This window comes from Bidens hawaiensis, unplaced genomic scaffold (genome assembly GCF_021521415.1).
Source record: "Bidens hawaiensis isolate Kalapana, Puna unplaced genomic scaffold, B.hawaiensis_p1.1 tig00032812_1, whole genome shotgun sequence".
NCBI classification, from domain to species: Eukaryota; Viridiplantae; Streptophyta; class Magnoliopsida; order Asterales; family Asteraceae; genus Bidens; species Bidens hawaiensis.
This window is the reverse complement of record NW_027495606.1, coordinates 100333-123417: the sequence shown is the minus strand read 5'-3', so window position 1 is coordinate 123417 and position 23085 is coordinate 100333. Positions and strand designations below refer to the sequence as shown.

The 23085-nt window shown below is 33.8% G+C and overlaps 2 protein-coding genes, 1 long non-coding RNA gene and 2 pseudogenes across 3 annotated transcripts; all 5 read right to left on the bottom strand.

Annotated features, from left to right (window-relative positions):
- Positions 1-1341: 1341 nt before the first annotated feature.
- Positions 1342-2241, bottom strand: LOC143584121 (adenylate isopentenyltransferase pseudogene; annotated as a pseudogene).
- Positions 2242-7536: 5295 nt separating this feature from the next.
- On the bottom strand, positions 7537-12054 carry LOC143584120 (uncharacterized; annotated as a pseudogene).
- A 2322-nt stretch (positions 12055-14376) lies between these two features.
- On the bottom strand, positions 14377-16089 carry LOC143584118 (F-box/kelch-repeat protein At3g23880-like). Its single transcript, XM_077066238.1, has 2 exons — positions 14929-16089; positions 14377-14456 (listed from the first exon to the last, which is right to left on the bottom strand). Exon 1 carries the CDS (start codon positions 16087-16089, stop codon positions 14929-14931), a length of 1161 nt encoding a protein of 386 aa, XP_076922353.1. The 3' UTR covers positions 14377-14456.
- Positions 16090-17202: 1113 nt separating this feature from the next.
- On the bottom strand, positions 17203-20047 carry LOC143584117 (uncharacterized). Its single transcript, XM_077066237.1, has 7 exons — positions 19973-20047; positions 19759-19838; positions 19498-19675; positions 19325-19380; positions 18271-18396; positions 17644-17827; positions 17203-17354 (listed from the first exon to the last, which is right to left on the bottom strand). The coding sequence occupies exons 1-7, from the start codon at positions 20045-20047 to the stop codon at positions 17229-17231; spliced, it is 825 nt and encodes a 274-aa protein (XP_076922352.1). The 3' UTR covers positions 17203-17228.
- Positions 20048-20108: 61 nt separating this feature from the next.
- On the bottom strand, positions 20109-21192 carry LOC143584105 (uncharacterized). The gene is made up of 4 exons (XR_013144294.1): positions 21160-21192; positions 21028-21091; positions 20273-20374; positions 20109-20205 (listed from the first exon to the last, which is right to left on the bottom strand). It is a non-coding gene; the product is annotated as an uncharacterized LOC143584105 (long non-coding RNA).
- Between the last annotated feature and the right edge of the window lie 1893 nt (positions 21193-23085).

Sequence of the window (23085 nt, the reverse complement as noted above, 5' to 3'; positions counted from 1 at the left end):
TCCATGTTTTGAAATACCGAGAGGGTGTTGACTGGTCAATTCGTTTAAAACTCGTTAAAGGGCAAAACAGTCAATAAGTTTGTCTAATCGTTTTCTCATATTTCTGGTCGGATTCAACGTTCGGTCCAGAAGACTTTTATTCTCGTAACAAAATTTTAAGGCTACTGACCAAAACTCAATTTCCGAATCGTTGTTCGGATTCTGGTCAGTACCGACTCGTTTAAATCTTAAATTTAACATAACTGGAGTTCTAAACATCCGTTTAGATTGATTTCAGCGGAAGCGAGTTCGTTTTTACTTATATTATCATATATCAAAGTTTCAAGTTCTGATTGTTTATCTCGTTTGACGCATTAGTGGATGACTCACTTAATCTTTAACTCGTTTATTGTAATTGTATTCACTTGCCTTTAGTCTAAGGTGAGCTTGATCATTCCCCTCTATTTTACTGTTTTAAAACGTTTTTGGGACATATACGTACTTATTCATATTTTATATCATATATTATACACAAACTCACAAACATAATCATTGTGTGTATATCAATTAAATGTTATATGCTAATTGCTACTTGTTTAATTGTTTACTTTATCGCATTCGGAGAGGTCCAACATATTCTCATTATAATATGATCACACGACCGTCATAGTAGCCTGAGCCCGATTCGCTTGGCGAAGGTAAACCGACAATCTCAGTCATTGTAACCAATGCCCGATTCGCTTGGCAACGATTTAATGGCACAATAGCATGTCTATGGTTTGTATGGTTCGATTGATTACAACCCACATATATTTGTTTGCGCATTTAACATTTATCATATATTATATACATATTATTGTTAGTGTTGAAATTGGTGATCATCTCACTCAACATGTGTTGTTGACAAACTCTGTTATTTTCTACACATATGCAGGTTGCTTTGAATTGAAGTTTGACGTGAAAAGAACACCTAGACAAGACCTTAGGATTTAATGAAGACAATCATTATTTAAGTTTATCTCGGATTATATTTACTTATTTGAATTGTTTGTCATATTTGTAAAATTGTGTGTACTCTTTGAAATAAAATAATTAAATAGATGTCATTTATATTCATGATGGTATCTTCGAGTTGTGAACAATCATGCTCACGCCCCGGCATTTCCGTCTTAGGTTTGGGTATGATAACTGGTAACACAAAAAGTAATTTACTTTTTATGTTTTCTAGGATGCACTCGATAAACCATCCATATAAGTGAAAAAAAGGGTTCTTATTAAAAACATTTTGGTCGAGCATCCGTGCGACGACCTACATAAACCCTTTGGAGTAACAACGCTCGTACAAAAATGGAAAACTAATATTCATCCGTCCAAAAATTGCTTAACAATCTTCATGCTAGGCAACACCACCTGTTTCTCCCAAATATCTTCCACCTTTGCTCTATCACTATTCTCCGCGATAGCCGCTCTGAACGCTTCTGTTGCATCGATTCTCTTTACATCCCACCCGAACTCCCTAAGTCGTAGGATCTTAGTCACTTGTTTTTTCGAAAGCTGATGCGTGTTTTTCTTAATCCTTCCCACGGCCTCATTGTACGCTTCCTTCTGCCCCTCGGAACCAATGCAGTCACTTGAAAACTTCTTAAAATAGGCCTCGAACTCAGGTACTCCGATTGACTGGCCTAAACCAGACCCTTTCACGTTCTTATGTTCCCCCGAGCTAAAGAACTCTCGTAACTCCTCGAACATACCCGACTCCAGCATTTCTTCTACCCGCTTTGATAGATACTTGTTCAAAACAGGTAAGTGTACGTCGATCCATATGAAACAACAAGCGTAACGTAACTCCAAAGTACTCGGATCCATTCCATGCACGTTGAAGAAGACATCCGAATTCGGGTCGTAGTGATTTGCAACAAGTGAGTAAATCAACGAACTTGACCCTCCGACAACAACAGGTAATCCATGACGGGATTTGATTTCAGAGATGATTTCGGATGCAACTTTTCGGAAATCCGAAGCAGTGAACACGAACTTCGTTGGGTCAATACCTCCAAGAAGGTGATGTGGAACACCGAATTGGTCTTGCATTGTGACTTTGTTGGTGGTAATATCAAGTCCGTTGTATACTTGCATCTTATCACAGTTGATAATCTCAGAGTTGTCAAAAAATCGACTGGCTAGATCGATTGAGAGACGCGATTTTCCAGTGCCGGTTGACCCCATAATTACGACAATTTTTTGCTTATTTTGACGTTCCATCTTCAACGTGACTGTGATATTGATCACGAAGAGAAGAGAACGTTGGGTGTTGGTTTTATGGTTTATTGTTGAAGGTGTGCTTTTATAGCACTTAAAATACAAACGTTTTGTATATGAAATCTTTAGCATTAAATGCTAGTTAATTATGTTCCTCATTTAACGTTACAAATATAAATGATTTTTTTATAAAAGTTCCTTTAAAATCAAATACAATTATCTTAGTTAGTTAAGTTAATTACATTGATATCATTTAATTGTTATTTAATGTCAGAAAAATAGTTAATATTTGAAATGCATATCATACACTTTTTTAACTAAAAGTTAATATCATATATGATAAATTGTCTTAGATAATTATGTTTTTGTATTCATTTAAGTTGATTATATTCCTCATTTGTTATTTAATGTTTAAGTATTAATGAATTTTATAGAGTTTCATTAAAATCAAATATAGTTATTTATCTTGGTTAGTTAAGCTTTTGTGTGTTTGATATTTAATGTTTGAATAATAATTAGTTTTTGTTGTAAAATAAACAACAATCATATTCCCGCAAACTCTCATCCATAACAAAGCTATTTATAGAGTTTTAGGATGGTGAGACATAGGCTAGTATAACTTTTGAAAAATGATATCATATATTTGTTAACTAGAAATATAATATCATATATAATAAATTGTCTTAAGTAATTTTGTTTAATATGTGTGATTTTTTATATATACATATTTAGGAGATGGTTTATGCAAGAAATAATATTATTATGAGAAATGCGATAAGTAGATCTTAGCAATTGATTATTGTAATCAATTATCCGAAATAGAAATGGCAAACTTATAATTAACAAGAATATTATTGACCATTATTTTAATGTAAATGATAGTTGTGCCTTATATGTTTTTTAAAGTCAAAATGGAATCATTAGCGTTTAATTAATATTTATTACCAATTAACTCAAAGTTAGAAAATCAATTTGTTCAGATTTTATTTTCATTAATTTATTTTTAATAAAAAGTATTATAAATTAAATACAATAATATTTTCTTTATAATTCATCAAATGATTTGTGTATCTAGTCTACATAGATTCATGTATTGCCTACACAAATTCATATACTGTGTTAGTGGCATTACGAATTATGTGCATATGGAAATGTTACAAATGTAGGTTATTGATATTTTTGCCATGTATAATATTTAGTTTTATGTGCAAAATAAAAAAAATAGTTCTTTTGTTATGTGTATGTTTATATACATGTAATGTGTAGATGGTATTACAAATTGCCTATGCAGATTGTTAATTCTGTGTAGGTGTGTAAATTTCCTATATATATTGTTAGTTTCTTTCATTTTCATCAGCTCGTAACTAAAACTAACATATAACTCATATTCGCATGCACAAATTGTTAGTTCATTTTGTTTCCACTTACACATAACTCATATTTGCTTAAACATAAAATATTATTAAAAAAATTAAAATAATAATAAAAAAAGATTTGTAACTTTTCAATAAAAGATAGATTAAAAAATAATCAGATAAAATACAAAATATGATTTGGATAAATATCGATTTAGATAATAAAAAAAAGTGTGACTTGGATTAAAAAAAACATGATCAATAAAATAACGACAATTTGGATATATACCGAATAGAAGAAAATTACATAATTATGCTATGATGTAATTACATAATTACTCTACTTGATTCTCACGTTTAGCACGTTAATTTAATTTGTATGTTAACTTTCCCTATATATATATATATATATATATATATATATATATATATATATACTAGCTTTAGAACCCGTATGATACATATGATACCTAAAAAAATGCAATTAGGTTATAGAAATTAAAGATTTAAATATAAAAAATAACCTATATTTTATAAAATTAAATTATTTTATAAATTCAAATTATATTTTTAAATGGAATATTCATAAGATTACATGGTGTATTCTCTTGCAATTTCTTTATAATCACGAAAAAGATACATCTGGTGATTTTATAAGTTGAAATTATACTTTTTAATAGAGTATCAAATTCTAATAAAAGATAATAAGATATTTCATTACGATTGATGTAAAAAAGAATATCATATATAAAATTAACATAATAAAAATGCTTTTATATTACAATTTCAAAAGAGATTAATGAAAACTTCATGGTTTCAAGAAGATTGAATGAATATATGATAATATAATTGCTCTTCATTCATAATTTATTCGTGTCTTTATATATCTTAAACTTATAAATATTTTTCATTGAATTTTACAACATTCATCTCATACACTCAAAAGTGCATATAAATTGATTTAATAAAAAAAATATAATTTTGATTTCATCAAAGATATGAGTATTTTTATTTTATTAACATAATTATTAGTATATTTTTAATTCCTATAATTTAGATAATTAGTTATTTGGTTAAATAATGAATTGATATGGTTTGATTAAATGACATAAATATGTTTTCACTAATCATAGAAGAATAATTTAAACGAAAAAGTTAGACTAGGAATGAATCTTCAAGTGGCACGTGCTCCAAGTTATTTTTTTTATTAGAATATATATATATATATATATATATATATATATATATAGGTAGAGTATCAAGAGAAAACTCATCTTTAGAGATAAAACTTAAAAACTCTTATAAAATTATTTTAATTAAAAATAAAAAATATTTTCAAAATTCTGTTTTTGCCATTATTCTTATAATTTCTTACCCTTTGCTCGAAAAATATAAAAAAAATAAAAAAATAGAAAAAACCGCTGTAATGCACATACGTATTACTGTGCGATACCGTTGTATTACACATGTGTATTACTGTATATTTTTAAGTTTAATAGTATTTAATGGCATATATTCAATTTTTGTGTATTGTATATGTGTAGTAGTGTTGTATTATATGGGAAAAATATAATAATAAAATAAAAGTCGATGTAGTGCACATATGCGTTAATGTTGTATTACACATACGTACTAATGTGTATTTGATGTGCGTATTAGTCTTACATTACATATATACAACAGTGTGTATCAAATATGTGCAATAGTGTTGTATTCTATGCAATACAACACCTTTGCATATATGTAATGTACACTATTACACATGCGCACTACACCGACGAGATTACTGACAAGGTTTTTTTTTTTTGGAACTAATAACAACATATAAGAATAATGGAAAAAAAAGAAACTTAAAAATTTTTTTTAAAAGAAAGTTAAAAATAGTTTTTTAGGAGTTTTTAAGTTTTCTCTATAAGATGAGTTTTCACTTGATCTTACCCCTATATTTATATATATATATATATATATTAATGTTTATAAAATTTTCTAAACAATTAAAATATGGGTAAAGTTAAAATACAAAAGGGTAAAAAAATGAGAAGTGTGAGAAGGATTTGTGGCCATAAAAAATCCCTAAAAAATTCAAAAAAAAATAATAAAAAATATAACTCAAAATATAAATAAAAAACAAAAAAAAAATTAAAAACCAAAATGTTTTCTCCGTCGTTCTCGTTCAAAAAAAATGAAAAGACATAATGCCAAGAAAAAAGACACAGTGATGAAAATTAACAAAATACACAATTATAAATAATAAAAGACACAATAAATCACAAAATATAACACAATAAATTACAAAATATAACACAATATTGAGTAATATAACACAATATCAAGGAAAAATAAGACATAATCAATGACGAAAATAAACAAAAAACACATTTATAAATAAAAGACATAATAATCATTTTTTCTCAAAATTGTGTCTTTTTTTAGCACGAGAAAGACGGGAGAAACATTATTGTTTTTTTTACTTTTTTATTATTTTTTAAATTTTGAGTTATGATATTATATTTTATTTTTTATTATTTTTTAAGGATTTTTTTTGTGGCCACAAATCCTTCTCATTTTTTGTTTCCCTTTGTAGGATCACCCGACCCTTAAAGTATAATTAATTATCCAGATTGACTTATTTGTGATTTTGTTTATTTGTTTTTTTAAGGTTAATTGAAGTTTTGGCCCATGTGTTGATCATTTTCTTACAATCAAAAGTCCCAAAGTTAGTGTTTATGTTGTTTATGTGAAAAAACCATGATATACTTGCAATTTTCGATCTTATGGTTATTAAATATAAGCAAATTAAACCCTCGTTCTGTTAAAAGATTTCCCTTCAAATAAAATAATTAATAAAACCGTGCCCCGTGGGTTTTGAACCCGGGTCTAACCATATCAAGTACAACAAACGCAACCAACTGGAATAAAATGATTATTGATCAACGTTTAATTCTATTTGTTCAAATACATATAAGGCTCCTAATCCACCATCTCCCAAAATCAAAAGTCGGGTGGTCGTGAAGGGGTTCTGGTGGTTGTGAAGGTGGCGTCATGGATTTGCAACTCCTTTCTCCGTTCATACAATCCCCATCTTCAAGCTCTAAGTCACCAAGCCATCTGGTAATGGCAGTGCTAATATCAATATCTATTTCTCCGGTGACCAAACCGATCATGTGATTCCTCATGAACCAAATTATCTTCCAGCGTACGTAGTGGGGTCAAAACTGCAATGAACTCTTCTATTTGTATCACTTTTCTTACCAACATTTTATTTTACACTAATCATTTCTTTTACACATGAAATCCGCTTACCTTTGCATTTGCAAGGACTAGATGGGCGTCTGAACGATGCGACGGGTAATCATGTAACATGTGCTTTAAAAAAACTATAGCAATACCATGCTCAAATCAAAGAGAATATAAGCTCACTTTTATGGTGACATCTCTAGGTCGCTTGGCAAATCTCACTCTTTTTCTAAGAAATTTATTGAATTCTTTAACCGTCATAGCATATTCATTTTCATAGCATATTCTTTAACAAAGATAAACTCTATATCAAGATAGAGTTCCCAACTTAATACAATAATAGAATAGTGATAGAGAATGAAGCGTAAATTTAAACTAAAATTGTTTTGTTTTGTTCTCACACATAAATTTATGATGGGCTAATTTCCAAGGACGAACAAAATTTACTGGTCACTAAACTTTAACATTGTTATAGTACATATGAAGATATCTCAATTTCACATGAATCTTTTTCATAAGACATGTGTAACTATCTATGCATCACACTAGTGACTAAACTCTATGTAATTAAGTTACACATTAGTATTTAATAAACAAGTTATAGCAAGACCAAAATTCATAATACTAGGCAATGCATGGAGTTAGAAGAAATAGTTTCTACGATTTTTGTCAGGAACATCAACAACAGCATAGCACGTATATGTGTTTATAGAATTTTGACCATCAAATCTTTTGCAGCATTATTATTATTATTATTATTATTATTATTATTATTATTATTATTATTATTATTATTATTATTATTTTGTCTTTTTGAATGTGAAGCCATTGACATTAGTTGTAGCTTGTTTGTTATCTCTGTGAATGTGGGCCTGTCTGCTGGATCATGTGACCAGCATTCCTCCATTAAACCTTTCCATCTCTCGTCGCATTGCTCCGGGATAGTAGGCCGCAACATATTGCTCACAATCCCCCCTTAAAACACACACATATATATATGCATTTCATTCATATTCTATTTTAAAAAAATACACTCTTTAAGGAAACTATTATTACCTATGATGGCACCATAATGCAAATCTGCATAAGGCTCTTCTTCAGTCAAAATTTCCCACATTGCAATCCCAAATGAGAATACATCTACCTGCCACAAACCACAAATTAAATAACTAAAACCAATAGCAGCAGCTAGCTTCTATTTATAATTACAATTTTGTCCTTACTTTTTCAGAAACCCGAGTACTGCTACCATTTAGAAGCTCTGGAGCCATCCATGGAAGTGTTCCCCTTACACCACCGGAAACAAATGTGTTTCGTTTAATTCTTGATAAACCAAAATCACCAACCTAACAATCCAAGTCCCAGTCAGTATATGGTAACAATCCTTTTTTGTTTTATAGTCTTTGAGAAAAACAATATATATAATAACATAAATCTTTACCTTGCATATAGGTCTATGAGGATCTCCAAGACTCACAAGCAAGTTTTCACATTTCAGATCAAAATGAATAATTTTCTTCAAATGCAGGTACTCCATGCCAATTGCAGCATCTTGTGCAATAATCAGCTTCTTCCGCCAATCAAGCGCTCTACAACAACAACATATATATATATATATATATATATATATTCTTTATATAAGTTTAATTATATATTTCAATCAAAAAGCAACGGTCACCTGTTGTTTTTTAACAGAACATGCTTAAGTGACCCGTTAGTCATGTACTCGGTAACAGTAGATAATGTACCCCCGGGCCCATCTGGCACCACACCATATAATGCCACCACATTTGGGTGATGAAGATTTGACAGCATTTGGGCTTCCCTCCAAAAGTCTTTGGTCTGTCAAAGAAAAAAATCATGTGTAAGTCTTCTTATACTATTCTCACAAATAGAAACAATTAATTACCAAGCGTTCTTGTTCCGATGATTTCCCTGCAAAACAGCTTTTTCTTATCCTCTTGATAGCAACATCCGTTCCCCTCCATTTCCCGTGATAAACAGTTCCAAACGTACCCGATCCTAGCTCACGAAGTTCTTCAAGGTCACCATTTTTTATTATCTGCACAGTTTATCTTGGTCATATTAACAAATTGTAGTTGTAACAATAATAATAATAATAATAATAATAATAATTACCCGCAGACCATGTATCCCTGCTTCCACTTCAGCTATTACCTTACTACTAACAAGCTCAACATTCAGTCTATTCTCATGCACAACATCCTAAAAAAGGCGAAACAAAATTAATTTTAGGAAACAAATATTAACTGATAAACACGAGCATTCATAACTAAATTACCGCATTGGCAAACTGGGAAGTGACTGCAGAATTCGGTTCTTCTAGTATGCATGGCACCACTTTCGTTGATGAAGGGATGCCAGGTGGCAGATTATTAGTTACATCTTCAACCAAAACAGAAAATCTGGCAAATCACAGTTTGAGTTATGTGATAGGCTTTTGCCACCAAGACTAACTTCGAAGCTCTCAATACGAGAAACATCGCTACTAACTGGAGAGAAAATGTTATAATTTAGAATTTCTAAGTCATTGCTACAATGATTTCTCCCATTCAAGTTTGAGCTTAGCATGTCATTGTCCTGAGATGTAATATGCTGCAATCTTGAAGACATATCAGACATTAAATCACTGCTTGGTGTCCTACTAATAGAATGATTAATATTATCTAAAATAGTAGCTTGTGATTTGGCATATTGAGTTTCTAGTGCCCCCCTTGAATCAGAGCCAAAGTTTAAATTCTGCGGCTCGGTCCACGTTATCATGTCCTCTTCCCATGCAATGTACTGCTTGCTAAAATCCGAATGATCTCCACATCCAAATTGTCCTGAATACCTGCCTAATTGTTGTCCATTTTCATACGTGGGTTGGTTCACTTGCTCTACCATTCGAGTTGGCGCTGACTGTACATTCGGCGTCATTCTACCTCCTTCAAGGTTGTCTTTACTAGAACTCTTACTAAGGCTTGGCCTTGTCATGCCATTTACCGAAATTACATACTCGTAGTCACTCTCGCTTTGCGCAACGGATCTTGAATCATAAGAAGAGGGGCCCTCGGGCTCGTTTAAAGACGCGAGAAATATTCTTAACCTTTGAGAAGACTTCTCCAGCTCATCGTATTCCTCAATCATATGCTGCAAATCCTCATTGGAACACACGGATATAAGCAGTGACGGATTTAGAATTTTTTTTTATCTGGTTCGCTATTTTAAGATGCTCTAAATATATAAGAACGCGTATAAAAAAATTGGGTCGGGTTGACGATTCGGATTGGTTTAACGGTTCGGGTCAAGAAAGATTAATCATATAATAAAAAACGATATAATAACTAAAAAACATCATCATTAGAAACTAAAAAAACACGGGACTTAAAAACGATAATCTTTCGAAATAAAAAAAAAACTAACCTTATAGTTGTTCTTTACGAGTTTTCATCTTTTGAAAGCGTTGCATTACATCTTCGATCGAAACTTGTAGTAAAAACTCTCTTTCAATGTAGCAAATGCAAGAATCATTCATGTACCCGTCACCCATCCTATTACGTAGTTCCGTCTTCACATGCTTCATTGAAGAAAAACTTCTTTCAACACTAGCCGTTGCAACCGGTAGAACTAGTGACAATTTTATTAAACGATAAACCAACGGATAATCAATGTGTTTTCTTGTTTCCACCATCATTTTTGCAAGATCACTTACCCCTTTAAGATTGTCAAACCTCGAATCTTCTTTCACATTAGCAATGTAGTGGCCAAGTTAGCAAAATCTCGTTGCGGGAAATTATGCCCAATATGTTGACATGGCCCTCTTAGCAAATATGTTCTTCTAATTTCATCTTTTTGATTAGGATGATATGATGAAATCGGCTTTCGATCTGAAGGATCCCATGGAAGATCATCCAATTCGACTCTTGCCAGATTATTACTACTAGATGGTGAAGGGTCTCGTGGCCTTCTCGATAAAAAACGGTCCATAATCTATCAAATTTAAGTTCTGTAAAAGCAAAAATAAAATTCAAAGCCCTAAAAAACTAACATCTTTTTTGAACACTCAATCATCAAAAGTCTCATTCTAACGAACTACAAAAGGGGCGGGATTCGGGAACGCACCTGAACGCGGAGGCCGGACTGCCGGAGGGTATCGGACTATCGGTGAGACGGCGACGGCGAGTTTCTGGTGTGACTGTGTGACTGTGAGTGTCGGAGTCGTCACCGTCGGCGAACGCGGAGGCCGGAGGATGTGTATTGTGGATTTAGGGTTTTTAATTTGTGGGAGCTACAGATGGAATTGGAGATTTGGAGGTGGTCGGCGTCTGTCTGTGTGACTGTGAGGTGGTCGGCGTCTCGGCGAGTTTCTTTCTCTACGGTAGAGGTGGACAGACAGACAGTGAGGGAAATTGGGGGTGTTTAGGGTTTTTAAGAAAGGTTTACAAGGGTAATAGAGCACAAAAGAAAAAGGCAAAAAAAAATAAGGTTGTGTCTTGTGTGAGACTCGAACCCGGGTCTGCACTCAAACACAATGCACGCCTTGCCACTAAGCCAGTATATGTTTTATGTATATATTTGAAACGAATTATATATATGGTTCAGCCCAGAAACACATGGTTCGCTAAAAAAGTCGCTATTAAATGCTCCACTACGGTTCGAAAAACACCTGGTTCGCTTGACCCGGTACTCACATGAATAAATCCGTCCCTGGATATAAGCGCATCAAGATCTTCGTCGGGAAGCTGGTACTTGATTATATGAGGTTGGTTCCATATGGAAAATGTTTCTTTATGAGTTGTTGATAACTAAGGTTTTTGTTAATAGATATAATCCTGGTCTCACCTCCCACATACCTAAGCTTCCCATCACTTGGCCTTGGCAATATCTTCCCACCAAAACTGCATAAAAATTTTAATTTCCCCGAAAAAGAGTTATTTCTATTATAACACGGGTATGGTTGATGATGGCCATGATCATTATATGTGTTTTTCTCCACCTCTGTTGGAACATATTCTGAAGCACTAGCATTCTCATACGCATGATATTGCTGATTCTGGTCTGTTCTTGCGGTTGTGTCGTGAAATGATTCGTCGGTGGTTTGGCGCTCTAATCGTTCACGGAGAAATTCAGGGGAAAACTCTTCACCTGTCTGAACGGAAACATTGCGTATGCAAGAGTATACATCTATGACGTTATTCGCATGAGAACTACCTGGTGTCATAATTATTATTGTCTCAATGCAGCATATAAACAGAATGTTTGGTTCATGAGCCAGGGTGGTTTAATTATTAATTAATTATTGAAGCCATAATTTGCAGATTCATCTCTATGCAAATCCTGCATTAAATGATGAAGATCATTTGGGCCTAGCAACAAAAATACCTGCCAAATATTCATAAAGGAGGAGGGGCAGCCAATGCCATTGTTGATGTTTAGAGGCTGGCTACAATCAAGAGACAACAAAAATCTAATCCAGATTTTATGTTTAGGAAGTCAATTGGTGTCGTTTTCTATTTTATTTTTGACCATCAAATAAATGTACCTACACTTTTTTATACTTTCATTTTAAACCATGAACCAGATATCCATCCACCAATTGTTTATCAACTATTTTTAAATTAATAGCTCATCCTTCCATGTGACCCAGGCACGATTTCTACCCCCAGCATTTAGTTTCGGTCGCACCGGGTGATGAGGCAAAACATGCATCTGCAAATCTAACAGAGGTTTTCGCTTGGGTGGGCTTTGGGAGCTGTGGTTTCACGGTCGGGCAGGTTGCTCTAAAAGCTGCTTCATGCAAAGTGACTAAACTTGGGAAAGTTTGTATTGACAACCAACATGTATCTATACCTTTTGCATTTGACACTTTTGGTTTCCTCGCACCCAAAGTTATGGAGCTACTTAGCCAAGTCCCACGGGTCATGCATAGTTGAAAATGTGATTTCCTCGCACACAATTTGTTGCCCATTTTCCTTCTGTCTTGATATAAACACTATATTTTATCCTAATATGATTAGTTGAAAATGTGATTTTTTTTAATTAACATTAAACATTTATAAGCGTTCGTCTTGATGAGACCTTCGCAACAAGTTACAATATGTCCAAAACTGAGTTTGGGAAGATGAAATATTGATGCTCAAAATAGCGAGTTTGATATCGGATATTAAAGAAATAAATTGATAAAGAAAATCCCACATCGGCGAGTGAACAAAAATTAAAGTGGTATATAAGAATCTCATTAACGTCACGCTAGTCTCTCCTCTTCTAGTGGTGTTAGCTTCCAAACATGCGACTTCCAAACCACATGCAGTTAATCTTTGAAAAACTAAACTAAACTAATATTGCTAGAAAAAGAGACTTTTTAGTTTTCAAAACATGTTCAAAAATTTTGGAAATACATTTACCATATGTTATGTTTAACCTTGCAATTGTAATAGTTTAAACCCATAATATCATTTTTGGATGGATAACAGGGTAACCACTAGGTCATAGGTAATCACTATATGACTAAAAAAAAGAGGATTGCATTTCAAGGTTTTCTAAAATAAGGAATAATTTAAAATACATATGTTTTTATTAGTAGATATAGTATTTTCTTTAAAAAGTTATTAATTATTAAAAATAGAGGTGTATTTAATAGGACAGAGAGACAGGAAAATAATGATAAGATATAAGGAGGAGACACTTGCAATGAGAAATTTTATTATGCTATATTAGATTTTTAAAGTTTTACAAATTTTAATATATACATTCTAGCATTTCATGCATTCAATTTAAGTAATAGTTTTTTTTTTCAATAGGAAAAAATATCTTTGTAACACTAATTAGTATACATTATTTATTAATTAATGCATATCTAATGCATATCTATATTTTTTTTTACAGCAAATTTTATTTCCACCTAAAATCCTTCCAAATCTTGCACTTGCAAGGATTTCAACCCACCACCTCCATTTTTAAGGGTGGACATCATAACACTAGACCATTTAGATCATGGGTAACAATTCATATTTAATAACAATAATAATGTCCAAATATAATTAGTGTTTAAGGTACCAACAAGCTTTAGCTCAACTAGTATCACAGGGGAAGTGAAGATTTGGGCTGAAGAGTGGAGACTGCAGGTCTCAAGTTGGAATCCGATCCGGGTTTCACATTAGTGGCCTTCGAGTTTGAGTTTTCCCCGAAACAAAAGATATGATCACAGGCGTATGAGGTTATCTTTTGCCATTCGGTCGTTGCCCGTTCAAAAAAAAATGTTTTTAAGGCAAGCTGAGCTAGATTTAACTCTTATGAACCCGCCGTAAAGCGCGGGTCACCCACTAGTTTGATGTGTGTATAGACAGACTGCTTTTTTAACAAGTAAAATAAAAACGAAGTTGAGCTTTGCATAACAAGTTTCTGAACACAAGTCAGAACAAACATACAAGAATAGCAAAAGATATAAAAGAAAAGAGTACAGCTTCTCAAATGCACAAACACAGATTCCTGCATTACCACCAAATATTATTACACCAAGATTAGCTTCCAGTAATAGTAATGGTCATCATCCCCTTTCTTGGTTATTTATACTGCCAACAACAAAACCCATTGACCATCAGTTCAAGCACGGGCCAATGCAACCTGCATATAATACTTTCATTAACAAGTATTGTAGCAATATCACATTGATTAAGTAAACCACGTTACCTCATGTATTAATATCCTTACTGCACTTTAAATTTGTTCACCTAAGAGTCTGTTTGAATCCTAAACAATCCGAGAAAGTTCATACTTTTGCAATTAAGGTTGCATATAAGTTCAACGTAATCATTACAACTATTAGCAACTACATATGTCCATGTAACATTATAACTATTCAACCACACCCTTGAATAAAATGCAAATTTGTATTCCTCTCATTTTGTCAAGTTAGAAGCACATTAAATGGCCCAATTGCATGTTAACATTGCAAGAACTTGAGTCTATTCAGAAGTCAAAACATGTAATCTGCATGCAAACTTCTAACAGTAAACGGGACTTCCAGGTAAGAAAAAAGTAGACAGCATCCAAATAACTACAGCTAAGACAAAAGTGAAAGAAGAGCAAAGTTCACCTATCTCCAAGGTCTGTTGGGGGCATCGGGTGAAACCAAACTCTCAACAACGGTACATGCTTCGAGACATTCATCAACGTTCTGAATCACCGAGGATGAACTATTCTTGGAATCATACACAATCAACTTCGACCCGAACAGCAACAACATCTTCCCATCTTTTGAAATAACAAAAGGCACAGAAAACTGATCCCTCCCAGGATCCGTCAAGTACGGGATGGACACCAACTTAGTCCAAGAGTCTCTCACCCCATAAACCTTCATCACCCACAACTCCGCTCGACTACCACGATAATTACAAAGCACACACAAACTTTCCCCTAACGCCCCCAACGTCAAATCCTTATCACCTTCACCATACACAGGCTGCAATACTTCACCATACGTCTCGCTCGCTAGATCCAAAGAAACAACCATCCACGAATACGTCGACCCGAAGTCCTTACTAGCCGCCCAATGCAACGCCCCATTCGCAAATTTACCAGAATCATCCAACGGAATCCCATGTGGAAAGGCACCAATCTTCTTCCAATTCCCACGCTTCAGCGAGTACACCCTAACCGTAGTACAATACTTGGCCCTGTCTTTAAACACGCACGAAATCTCAACCACCTTATAATCACCACCCGCCTCTTCATACCCAAACCCGTACAACACATAACACCCCGGCTGCGCCTTCCGTCCACAATACAGCAACCGACTCGACCTCCTAGTGCTCGGGTTCCATATAAACAAAGCATCTTCCTCAATAGCTACACAGACCAGCCCGTTACACGAACCGACAACCCAAACAGACTTCCTAGGGTGCTTCATCGGATAATCAAGCTCGACGGAATTAACGGAACCAACAGGATACAAGAGATGATAAAGGTTACAGCTTTTGAGGTTAATTTTCGGCACGGTGCTGTAAATGAGCCGATGGTGTGCATAAAGGCTGTTGCTTTTTGATAAATTGAGATGGGATTTGACGAAATGAGGATCGGAGATTAAGGAGTACCATGATTTGCAAACGGAGGTGCAACGCAAGAGCGATTCGACCGGGAGTCTTGAGAGGATTTCGACCACGATCTCCTGCAGAAGCGTAGGATCGTCAGTCGTCTTTTGTTGCTTCTGATTGCTGCTGCTGCTGCTGCTGCTGCTGCTTTCAATTGACATCACCATGATTTCTAGGGTTCTGATTTCATTTCATTTGGGGGAAAATATATATATGATCAGTAGTTACTTGCTATATATTTCTTTCTTCTTCTGTAGATTTACAATTAACCCCTTGTATTTCTCTACTTTTCATCAAACTTAACTTGAATCTCTTTCATGTTAAAAGGTTATGGGGTTAATGATGTAATTGAATGAAAGTTGAGGGGTTACTATATGTAAACATGTGTGTGGGTTAATTATAGAATTTAAGGATTATCATATGCAAAGATCTTGTGGTTAATTCTTTAACTAAATGAAACTTAAGGGGTACACTGTGTAAATAGTTTAGGCCGAATTCCAAAACAACACTTATAATATGCACTAGAATATAAGGCCATGTGTAGTGGGGTGATGGCCAACACAAGTGGTACCCCACTAACGCCTAAACACCACTATGGATGTTGCCCACAAAAGTCTTTTTGCCTCTGAACGTTTTATCCACGACGGCGATTAACGCGCAAAGAAGGTAAGCCCCACCATTTATTCAACCAACCTCAATCACCCACATCACCACATCATATGGGCTGATTCAGCCATTCTTCACAATCCGGCTTGAATACTAAACACCTCATGATTTACTACAATGAGTTGATTACGAAAATTGTCACTATGATTTAATAAAAGTAACATACTTGAGATCAAACTTTAAAAGTTCCATATTTTTAGATATATGATTTTAATTTTATAAGATGCTTGAGTTGTAACACTAACTCCCATAAAGAAAGTGGTTAAGATTGCATAAAGTAACTATTTTACTCTTTTAACAGACTACATGAACACCAGTTATGTAATTTGTCAAAAAATTTCGCTAACCCATTTGACACGTGATAATTGTGTATGGGCTACACATGTTGAAGCATGTCCGGGCTAGAGTCCAAACTTTTGGACACGATTAACTAATTGGCCAAATTTGGGTTGGGTCCGTATTCAGGTCAGCCTGAAACCTGACATGAGCTACCACCCCACCCCTAGCAACCTATGAAACCTTAACACGCCAACCTTTACAGAATCAAAAACCATCAAGGTTAATTCATTTGTTACAAATTAAGTAGCAACTAGTCTTGGGCAGATCAATTTTAATTTTATAAAATGATATGGAACATACATCATTTGTCGATGCTGCTATCGGATTGGATTTCGATACGCATTCTTTGTGTGAAAATTTCTTCAATTGCATCCACAAATGTAGAAAGGTTCTGGCATACTTGTACGTCTAAGGAATTCACCCTTTCCTGAAAGAACAAAGATTATTAGCCAGCTAAAGTTTATATTCTGTTATAAAAGTTTTAACTTTGAAACCAAGATATGATACTTCAAATATGTTAAAGCAAAACACACCCAGCATCACAATGATGGCATTTTAACACTTCTGTCCTGTTTAGGTTTATAAATACCTACTAACTAATGCACTATTACTCCGTTAGAGAGAGTTTATAACCCGTTTTTAGATGAGTAGGCTGAAATTACCATCTCGACTATCAGATAATTCCTAATAAACATGACGAGATATGCATAGCTAACCTCAACTTTGCAAAGAAAGCTGAAAGTAACCTCCTTTGAAGATTGACTTGAAGCCTTTAAGGATAGTAGCTTTAAGGGAGAACTGGTAATTGGCCACCCTGGTGATGCTTTTATACAAGCTTCAACTCCATCCACCAGATGAGCTATTATTATCTCATCTTTGTCAACATACTCAATGAAGTGTCTATATTCAAACCAACACATTTAAGTGGCCAACTTTACCGAAAAAAATATAAATAAAGTAATAAACTAGTAAAACAAGTATATAACAAATAAAGACCAATGATCAGCAAAAAAACTGTGGAGCTTTATTGAGTTTGCACATAAATCTCTGGACTTTATTTTTGAATAATAAAGTTCGTAGACTTTTAAATCTTGACCAGAGCCCTAACAATCTTTAGACTTAATCGTGCAAAAAACACCTTTTGTTTCAAGTCTTAAAAAGTTTCAAGAATTTAGTTACGCAAAAGTACAAACTTTATGTCCATAAAACAAGGCAGGGAAGTTTTAAAAGTCGAGAAATGTAAAACTAAATTCTAGGGCCTTATTTGAGAATTCAACAAAAGTCCACAGGATTGTTTCAACAATTTTCCTAAAACGAACAACGAGTTTCCCCAGAAAGCTCACCTTGACTTGCTTGCAGCTTTAACCAAAGATTTCCTCAAGGTTCTTAAAACAATTTTCTCTTGAACTCTTTGTACAAACCATTCTAATGAGGTCTTCTCAGGCATTGGAAGAAGAGAAATGCGGTGCCTGTAACCGTAAGAATAAAATATCATATGTAGAGTGTAGAAATGGCAAAAAAGCTGCATCATATGTAGAGTGTAGAAATGGCAAAAAGGAGATGAAGACTGAAGGTGTGATTGGGTAACAGGTAAAATGGAATTGGGTCAAAACAGGTCATCTCTCTATGTGGGCCAAGCTACCAATGGTGTTTTGTCCTCTCTATAATTTATGTATGAAGTTAGTGTCCTAGATTAGATTACAAAACCATGCCAGTAAAAAAGTACAACTTCTGTTAAGTAAACCCATTTAAAACAGTGTCAGGATGGCGAGTTTTAGCACAATTAACCAATTCCATTCTCAGTTAAAAGCATGCACCAATATACTACATTACTAGCCGAATTGACGCATTCCTGTCCATATAGGTTGACACTGCCAGGCTGCCAGCTTGAATCAAAACAGGTATCTTTTATGTGGGGGTCATGTCATGCCAACCCACCAACACTTTTCCGTCCTTACGTTTTATGTTACGCAAGTTAATGTATTATATATGATCAAAAACTACAATACTGGATATCTAAAATAACACTATGTTTTCTGTTACATAAAAACGATTGGGACATAGTAAGCATTTGAACAAACATTACACAACAATTAGCCCGTCTTTGCTATTAGCTAAGAATATTGAATTTTACTTGTTACCCATAAATGCCATCCGAATTATACAAATGGTTCTCACCTCTGGCATAAGTATGATAACATTTAAAGCAAAGTGCTGCTATGGCTGCTAAAAGAAAGTATTTCCTTATGTGGCAATGTTTGTTAGACGAGCATCTATTTTTAGTATTTTCAACATGATTAAGATCCACATAAGCAGTGTGTCTAATACATATGATACGATCATCATCATAACTTGACATGCAAACTAAAATCAAAAGTAAAAGTTGAAGTAACTTACGCAATTGACTGCGCAGCATCAGTAATTTCAGCAATATACACATCATTTGGAAAAATCTAAACAATGTAGTGTCATAAGTTAGAACCATAAAATGGTATATAAGAATTAACATTAGCAATTTTGAAAAAGTCTGTAAAGCACCATTTCACTTATTAATACACAAACAATAATACCTCAGCATTCTTTAGTTCCAATGTGCCATCCAAAAGTTCTACAGCCAACTCATGATTCTGCTCAGCCATTTCTACTTCAGGAACATATGTTTTTATACACAAACTGATTCGGTTTCCATCATATTCAATGACTTCAAGTCCGGTCAACGCGTACTCCATCTTTACAAACCTTTCAAATCTGCGTGTTTTAGGTAAAGAATATAATTAATAGCAGTCAAAGAACAGTCAAACCACTTGCAACTCCAAGTATCCTCGCAGTACCTTTTTCTAGTGTAGTCAAGGTTTTCCAAAGATGCTAGAATTCCTTTTCCCTTCTCAATCTGGCCATTGAGCTCTAAAATCTTTAGAGAGAAAAAGAAAAGAAACCATTGAATAAACCGATCAGTAATTATATAGAAAAAAGCATAAGCAATACAAGCTACATAAAACATATCTTATCATGGCTATTGCATGCCAAAAGGTCACATTGTCAAACCTTAAACTTGGAAGCGTCATGTGCACCCTCAGATTCTAGTTGATATTCTTCATCGTTTGTAAGGCCCTTGAACATAAGATTTCACACAAAGAATAGCGTCAGGTTATTGATCTGTTCTGTAAGGGAAATGAAGTCAGATAGTAAAGAGATGAGTTGGTGACAACTTACTTGTGACTGAATGAACTCTAGTGAAGCCTTTTGTTCCTCAATTTTGCTCTGTAATCGAATAAAATCTGCAATCCAAATGCATTATTATAAAGTCAAAACTACATTCAATGCATCCTTAATATACTTTCTCACCTTCAAAGTAACCTGCGGTAAGATTTCCAACTTCATCAGAAAGCTTGGCATTTTCGGCCTCTAGAGAGGAAAGCTCCCCTTTCAGATTCTCCAAATACGTGTCTACGTAAACAAATGTCAAATGATTCAATTGATAATAAACTTACGTTATTTAACCATAGCGAACGCGATTGGTTAAATAGTACCACATATTCCTTGTGAGGATTCAAATAACACACACTCTAGCCTGAGCTAAAGAAAAGATAATTAAAATCAAGCTGATCCTTTTTTATTTCATTTTCAATGATTGTATCAGTTGGTAGGGGAAGTTTGTTTATGTTTGTTCATTTAATAAAGAACAAACACGAACACTAGCACGCCATGTTCGTTCAATTGTGTACGTGAACGTTAATGTTTGTCTGTTGATGTTTGTCCATTAAAGATTTCTGATATATTTGAATGACTTTTGTAATCTCATCATATAGGTTTAAGCAAAAGAGTTAACTATAAAGCATTAAAATATATGAGTATTATTATTATGTGACCAATCTATATGTAAATTAAAATATGAATATGAGGTTAAAAAACAGCAACAAAAACTTGGTAGCCATACCGAGCTGGCCATTCTGGGTAAGCCAAATCAAGTAAAACATTGTTTGTGTAATGAGCAACCACAAGCAAGAATTTATCGTTCGGTTAGGCATTGGTGAAGCGTTAGGTTGTGGGATAAAAGGCTAGCTCCTTGTTGGGTAAAGAAAAGAGAGATAATACCATACCTTTATCCTGGGGTTGTAAGGAAGAGACATCCGAGTATTCTCCAATAATCTGACTAAATTGACCCTAAATAAAATTAAGGTAAATGATAATGATAATAAATAGGTTGAAGCAGCAATTAGGCGGCAAGTGACCTGAAGCTGTAATACGCAGTCTCTGAGCAGATCCGAAGCTATCAAATTCGGAGCACAACAACTACTACTGCTTCCAATTTCAGTAAGTTGTTCGATTAGACTGCAAATGAATAATAAGAAATGAGTGTGGTAGGGTTTGGTCTGTGAAATACATACATACCTCTGAATCCGCAACGGTGGTGGTGGTGGTGGATCTCCCATTGTTTGTTGTCAATTTTCTTTTCGCATTGATTTCATTTGATATTTGAGGTCTAAAAATCTCCCGCCTTGTGGTTTAGTTTCGGAGCTCTAAATTCTAATTGGTATTTCAATCCACTCACACATCAACACATGATGATGATAATAATAATAATAATAATAATAATAATAATTTATAAAGAAAGGAACAAAGTTTTTAGTTTTTGGTACATATGTCTTTGAATTTTGCATAAAATATAAGTAATGAATCGAATATTTCGCTACCAATACCAATACCAAATATTATGAATTTACGGGATCGGTACCGGTATCATCTCGAGGTCATCCCTTTTTATAACCATCAAAGAACAAACAAATATATTAAAAATTAAAATAAAAAAAAAGTTATCATCAACAAAATAATATATGGTCGTTTATACTGTGGTGTAGTGATAGATAACTTGGAGGCGCTCAACAGCTCTGTACGTCTGAGTTGGACCAGCTGGCAGTGGTCTTTTGTCATTGAGTGAGTGCATGTACAATTTTTTGTTTGTTGATCAATCGTAACAAAAAAAATTTGTTATCAACAAAACTAAATATGAAACTTTAAATTATGATTGTAATATTGTTTTAAGGTTGTTAATTTTTTTAACGTGTTGAAAAGGTTGCTTCTTGTTGCCCACTAAATAATGCTGTCAAACAATGATCGGAAATATACTTATAACGCATTAGATATACGTACATATGCACTAGATCATCATCATCATCATCGTACTCAGTACATATGCACTAGATGTGTGTATATATAGTGTCGTAACAAAAACAAAGATAATAAACCACGAGAAAGCATCCACAATCTTCCTAAGAAAACATACAGTCTAAATAAACAATCCATTTTATCGAATGCACACCATTCAAGTCATCATTTGTCCTTCACTACTTACTCCCTCATGATTGTAAGTAACCAATCAAAGTTGATGCTTGACATATATCACCAGGCTCTTGTTGAATTCCTTGAAACTTGAGGTACACCTACACCACCAAGAAGATGATCCGTGACATGAAGCTTTCTAAATCACCATTCTTTCTAGTAGCTTTTGCATAATCCATTTTGTTAGTTGGAAAACGTTGATACAAAATCCGAAGACATGATAGCAGGAAGCAACATGTAAATACAGTTTACCAAATAGATTTGATATAGGCATGTCTTATGAAATTTGTATGACATATATATCATTTTGCAACAAGTGTGTGACGTTTACAGAAAGCCATTTGCAAGACTATATCAAAAGAGTGCTTCGCTTCCATACACGAATCCTTGATCAAAGGCTAGAACTATTATTGTGGTGGATGATCATGTTAGCTTCAGTATAAGATGTATTTTCATTTTCAAGCTGACATTATAGCATGTGAAGTTTTACTCGCACAAAGTTATATCAACTCATGCATTTTTTCTTTGTTGTGGATGCGAGCAATGTAATGTTCATTTGAATTGATACGTATTCAACACGTGATTGAAGAGTCCAGACATATGGTTTACCACAAAATAAATAAATAACTCCTCTTTCAGTGACACACACCAATATTAATGACATTTAGCTTATGTGCTTTAATGGTAGTATTCTAGGGACAACTTTTGTATGTTTGATGTTTTATTTTTGGTATTATAATGCATGAAATCATTTGTTGTTCTTCATGATAGTGAAAATGAGGGTTAGATTGATTGTATAATATCGTTTGGATAGATGG

Coding starts and splice junctions, on each gene's coding strand:
- LOC143584118 (XM_077066238.1), bottom strand. CDS start 16,089: ATGGTGATGTCAATTGAAAGCAGCAGCAGCAGCAGCAGCAGCAGCAAT.
- LOC143584117 (XM_077066237.1), bottom strand. CDS start 20,047: ATGTTCAAGGGCCTTACAAACGATGAAGAATATCAACTAGAATCTGAG. Junction 19,839..19,972: donor ATGACGCTTCCAAGTTTAAG/GTTTGACAATGT, acceptor TTCTCTCTAAAG/ATTTTAGAGCTCAATGGCCA. Junction 19,676..19,758: donor CTTGACTACACTAGAAAAAG/GTACTGCGAGGA, acceptor TAAAACACGCAG/ATTTGAAAGGTTTGTAAAGA.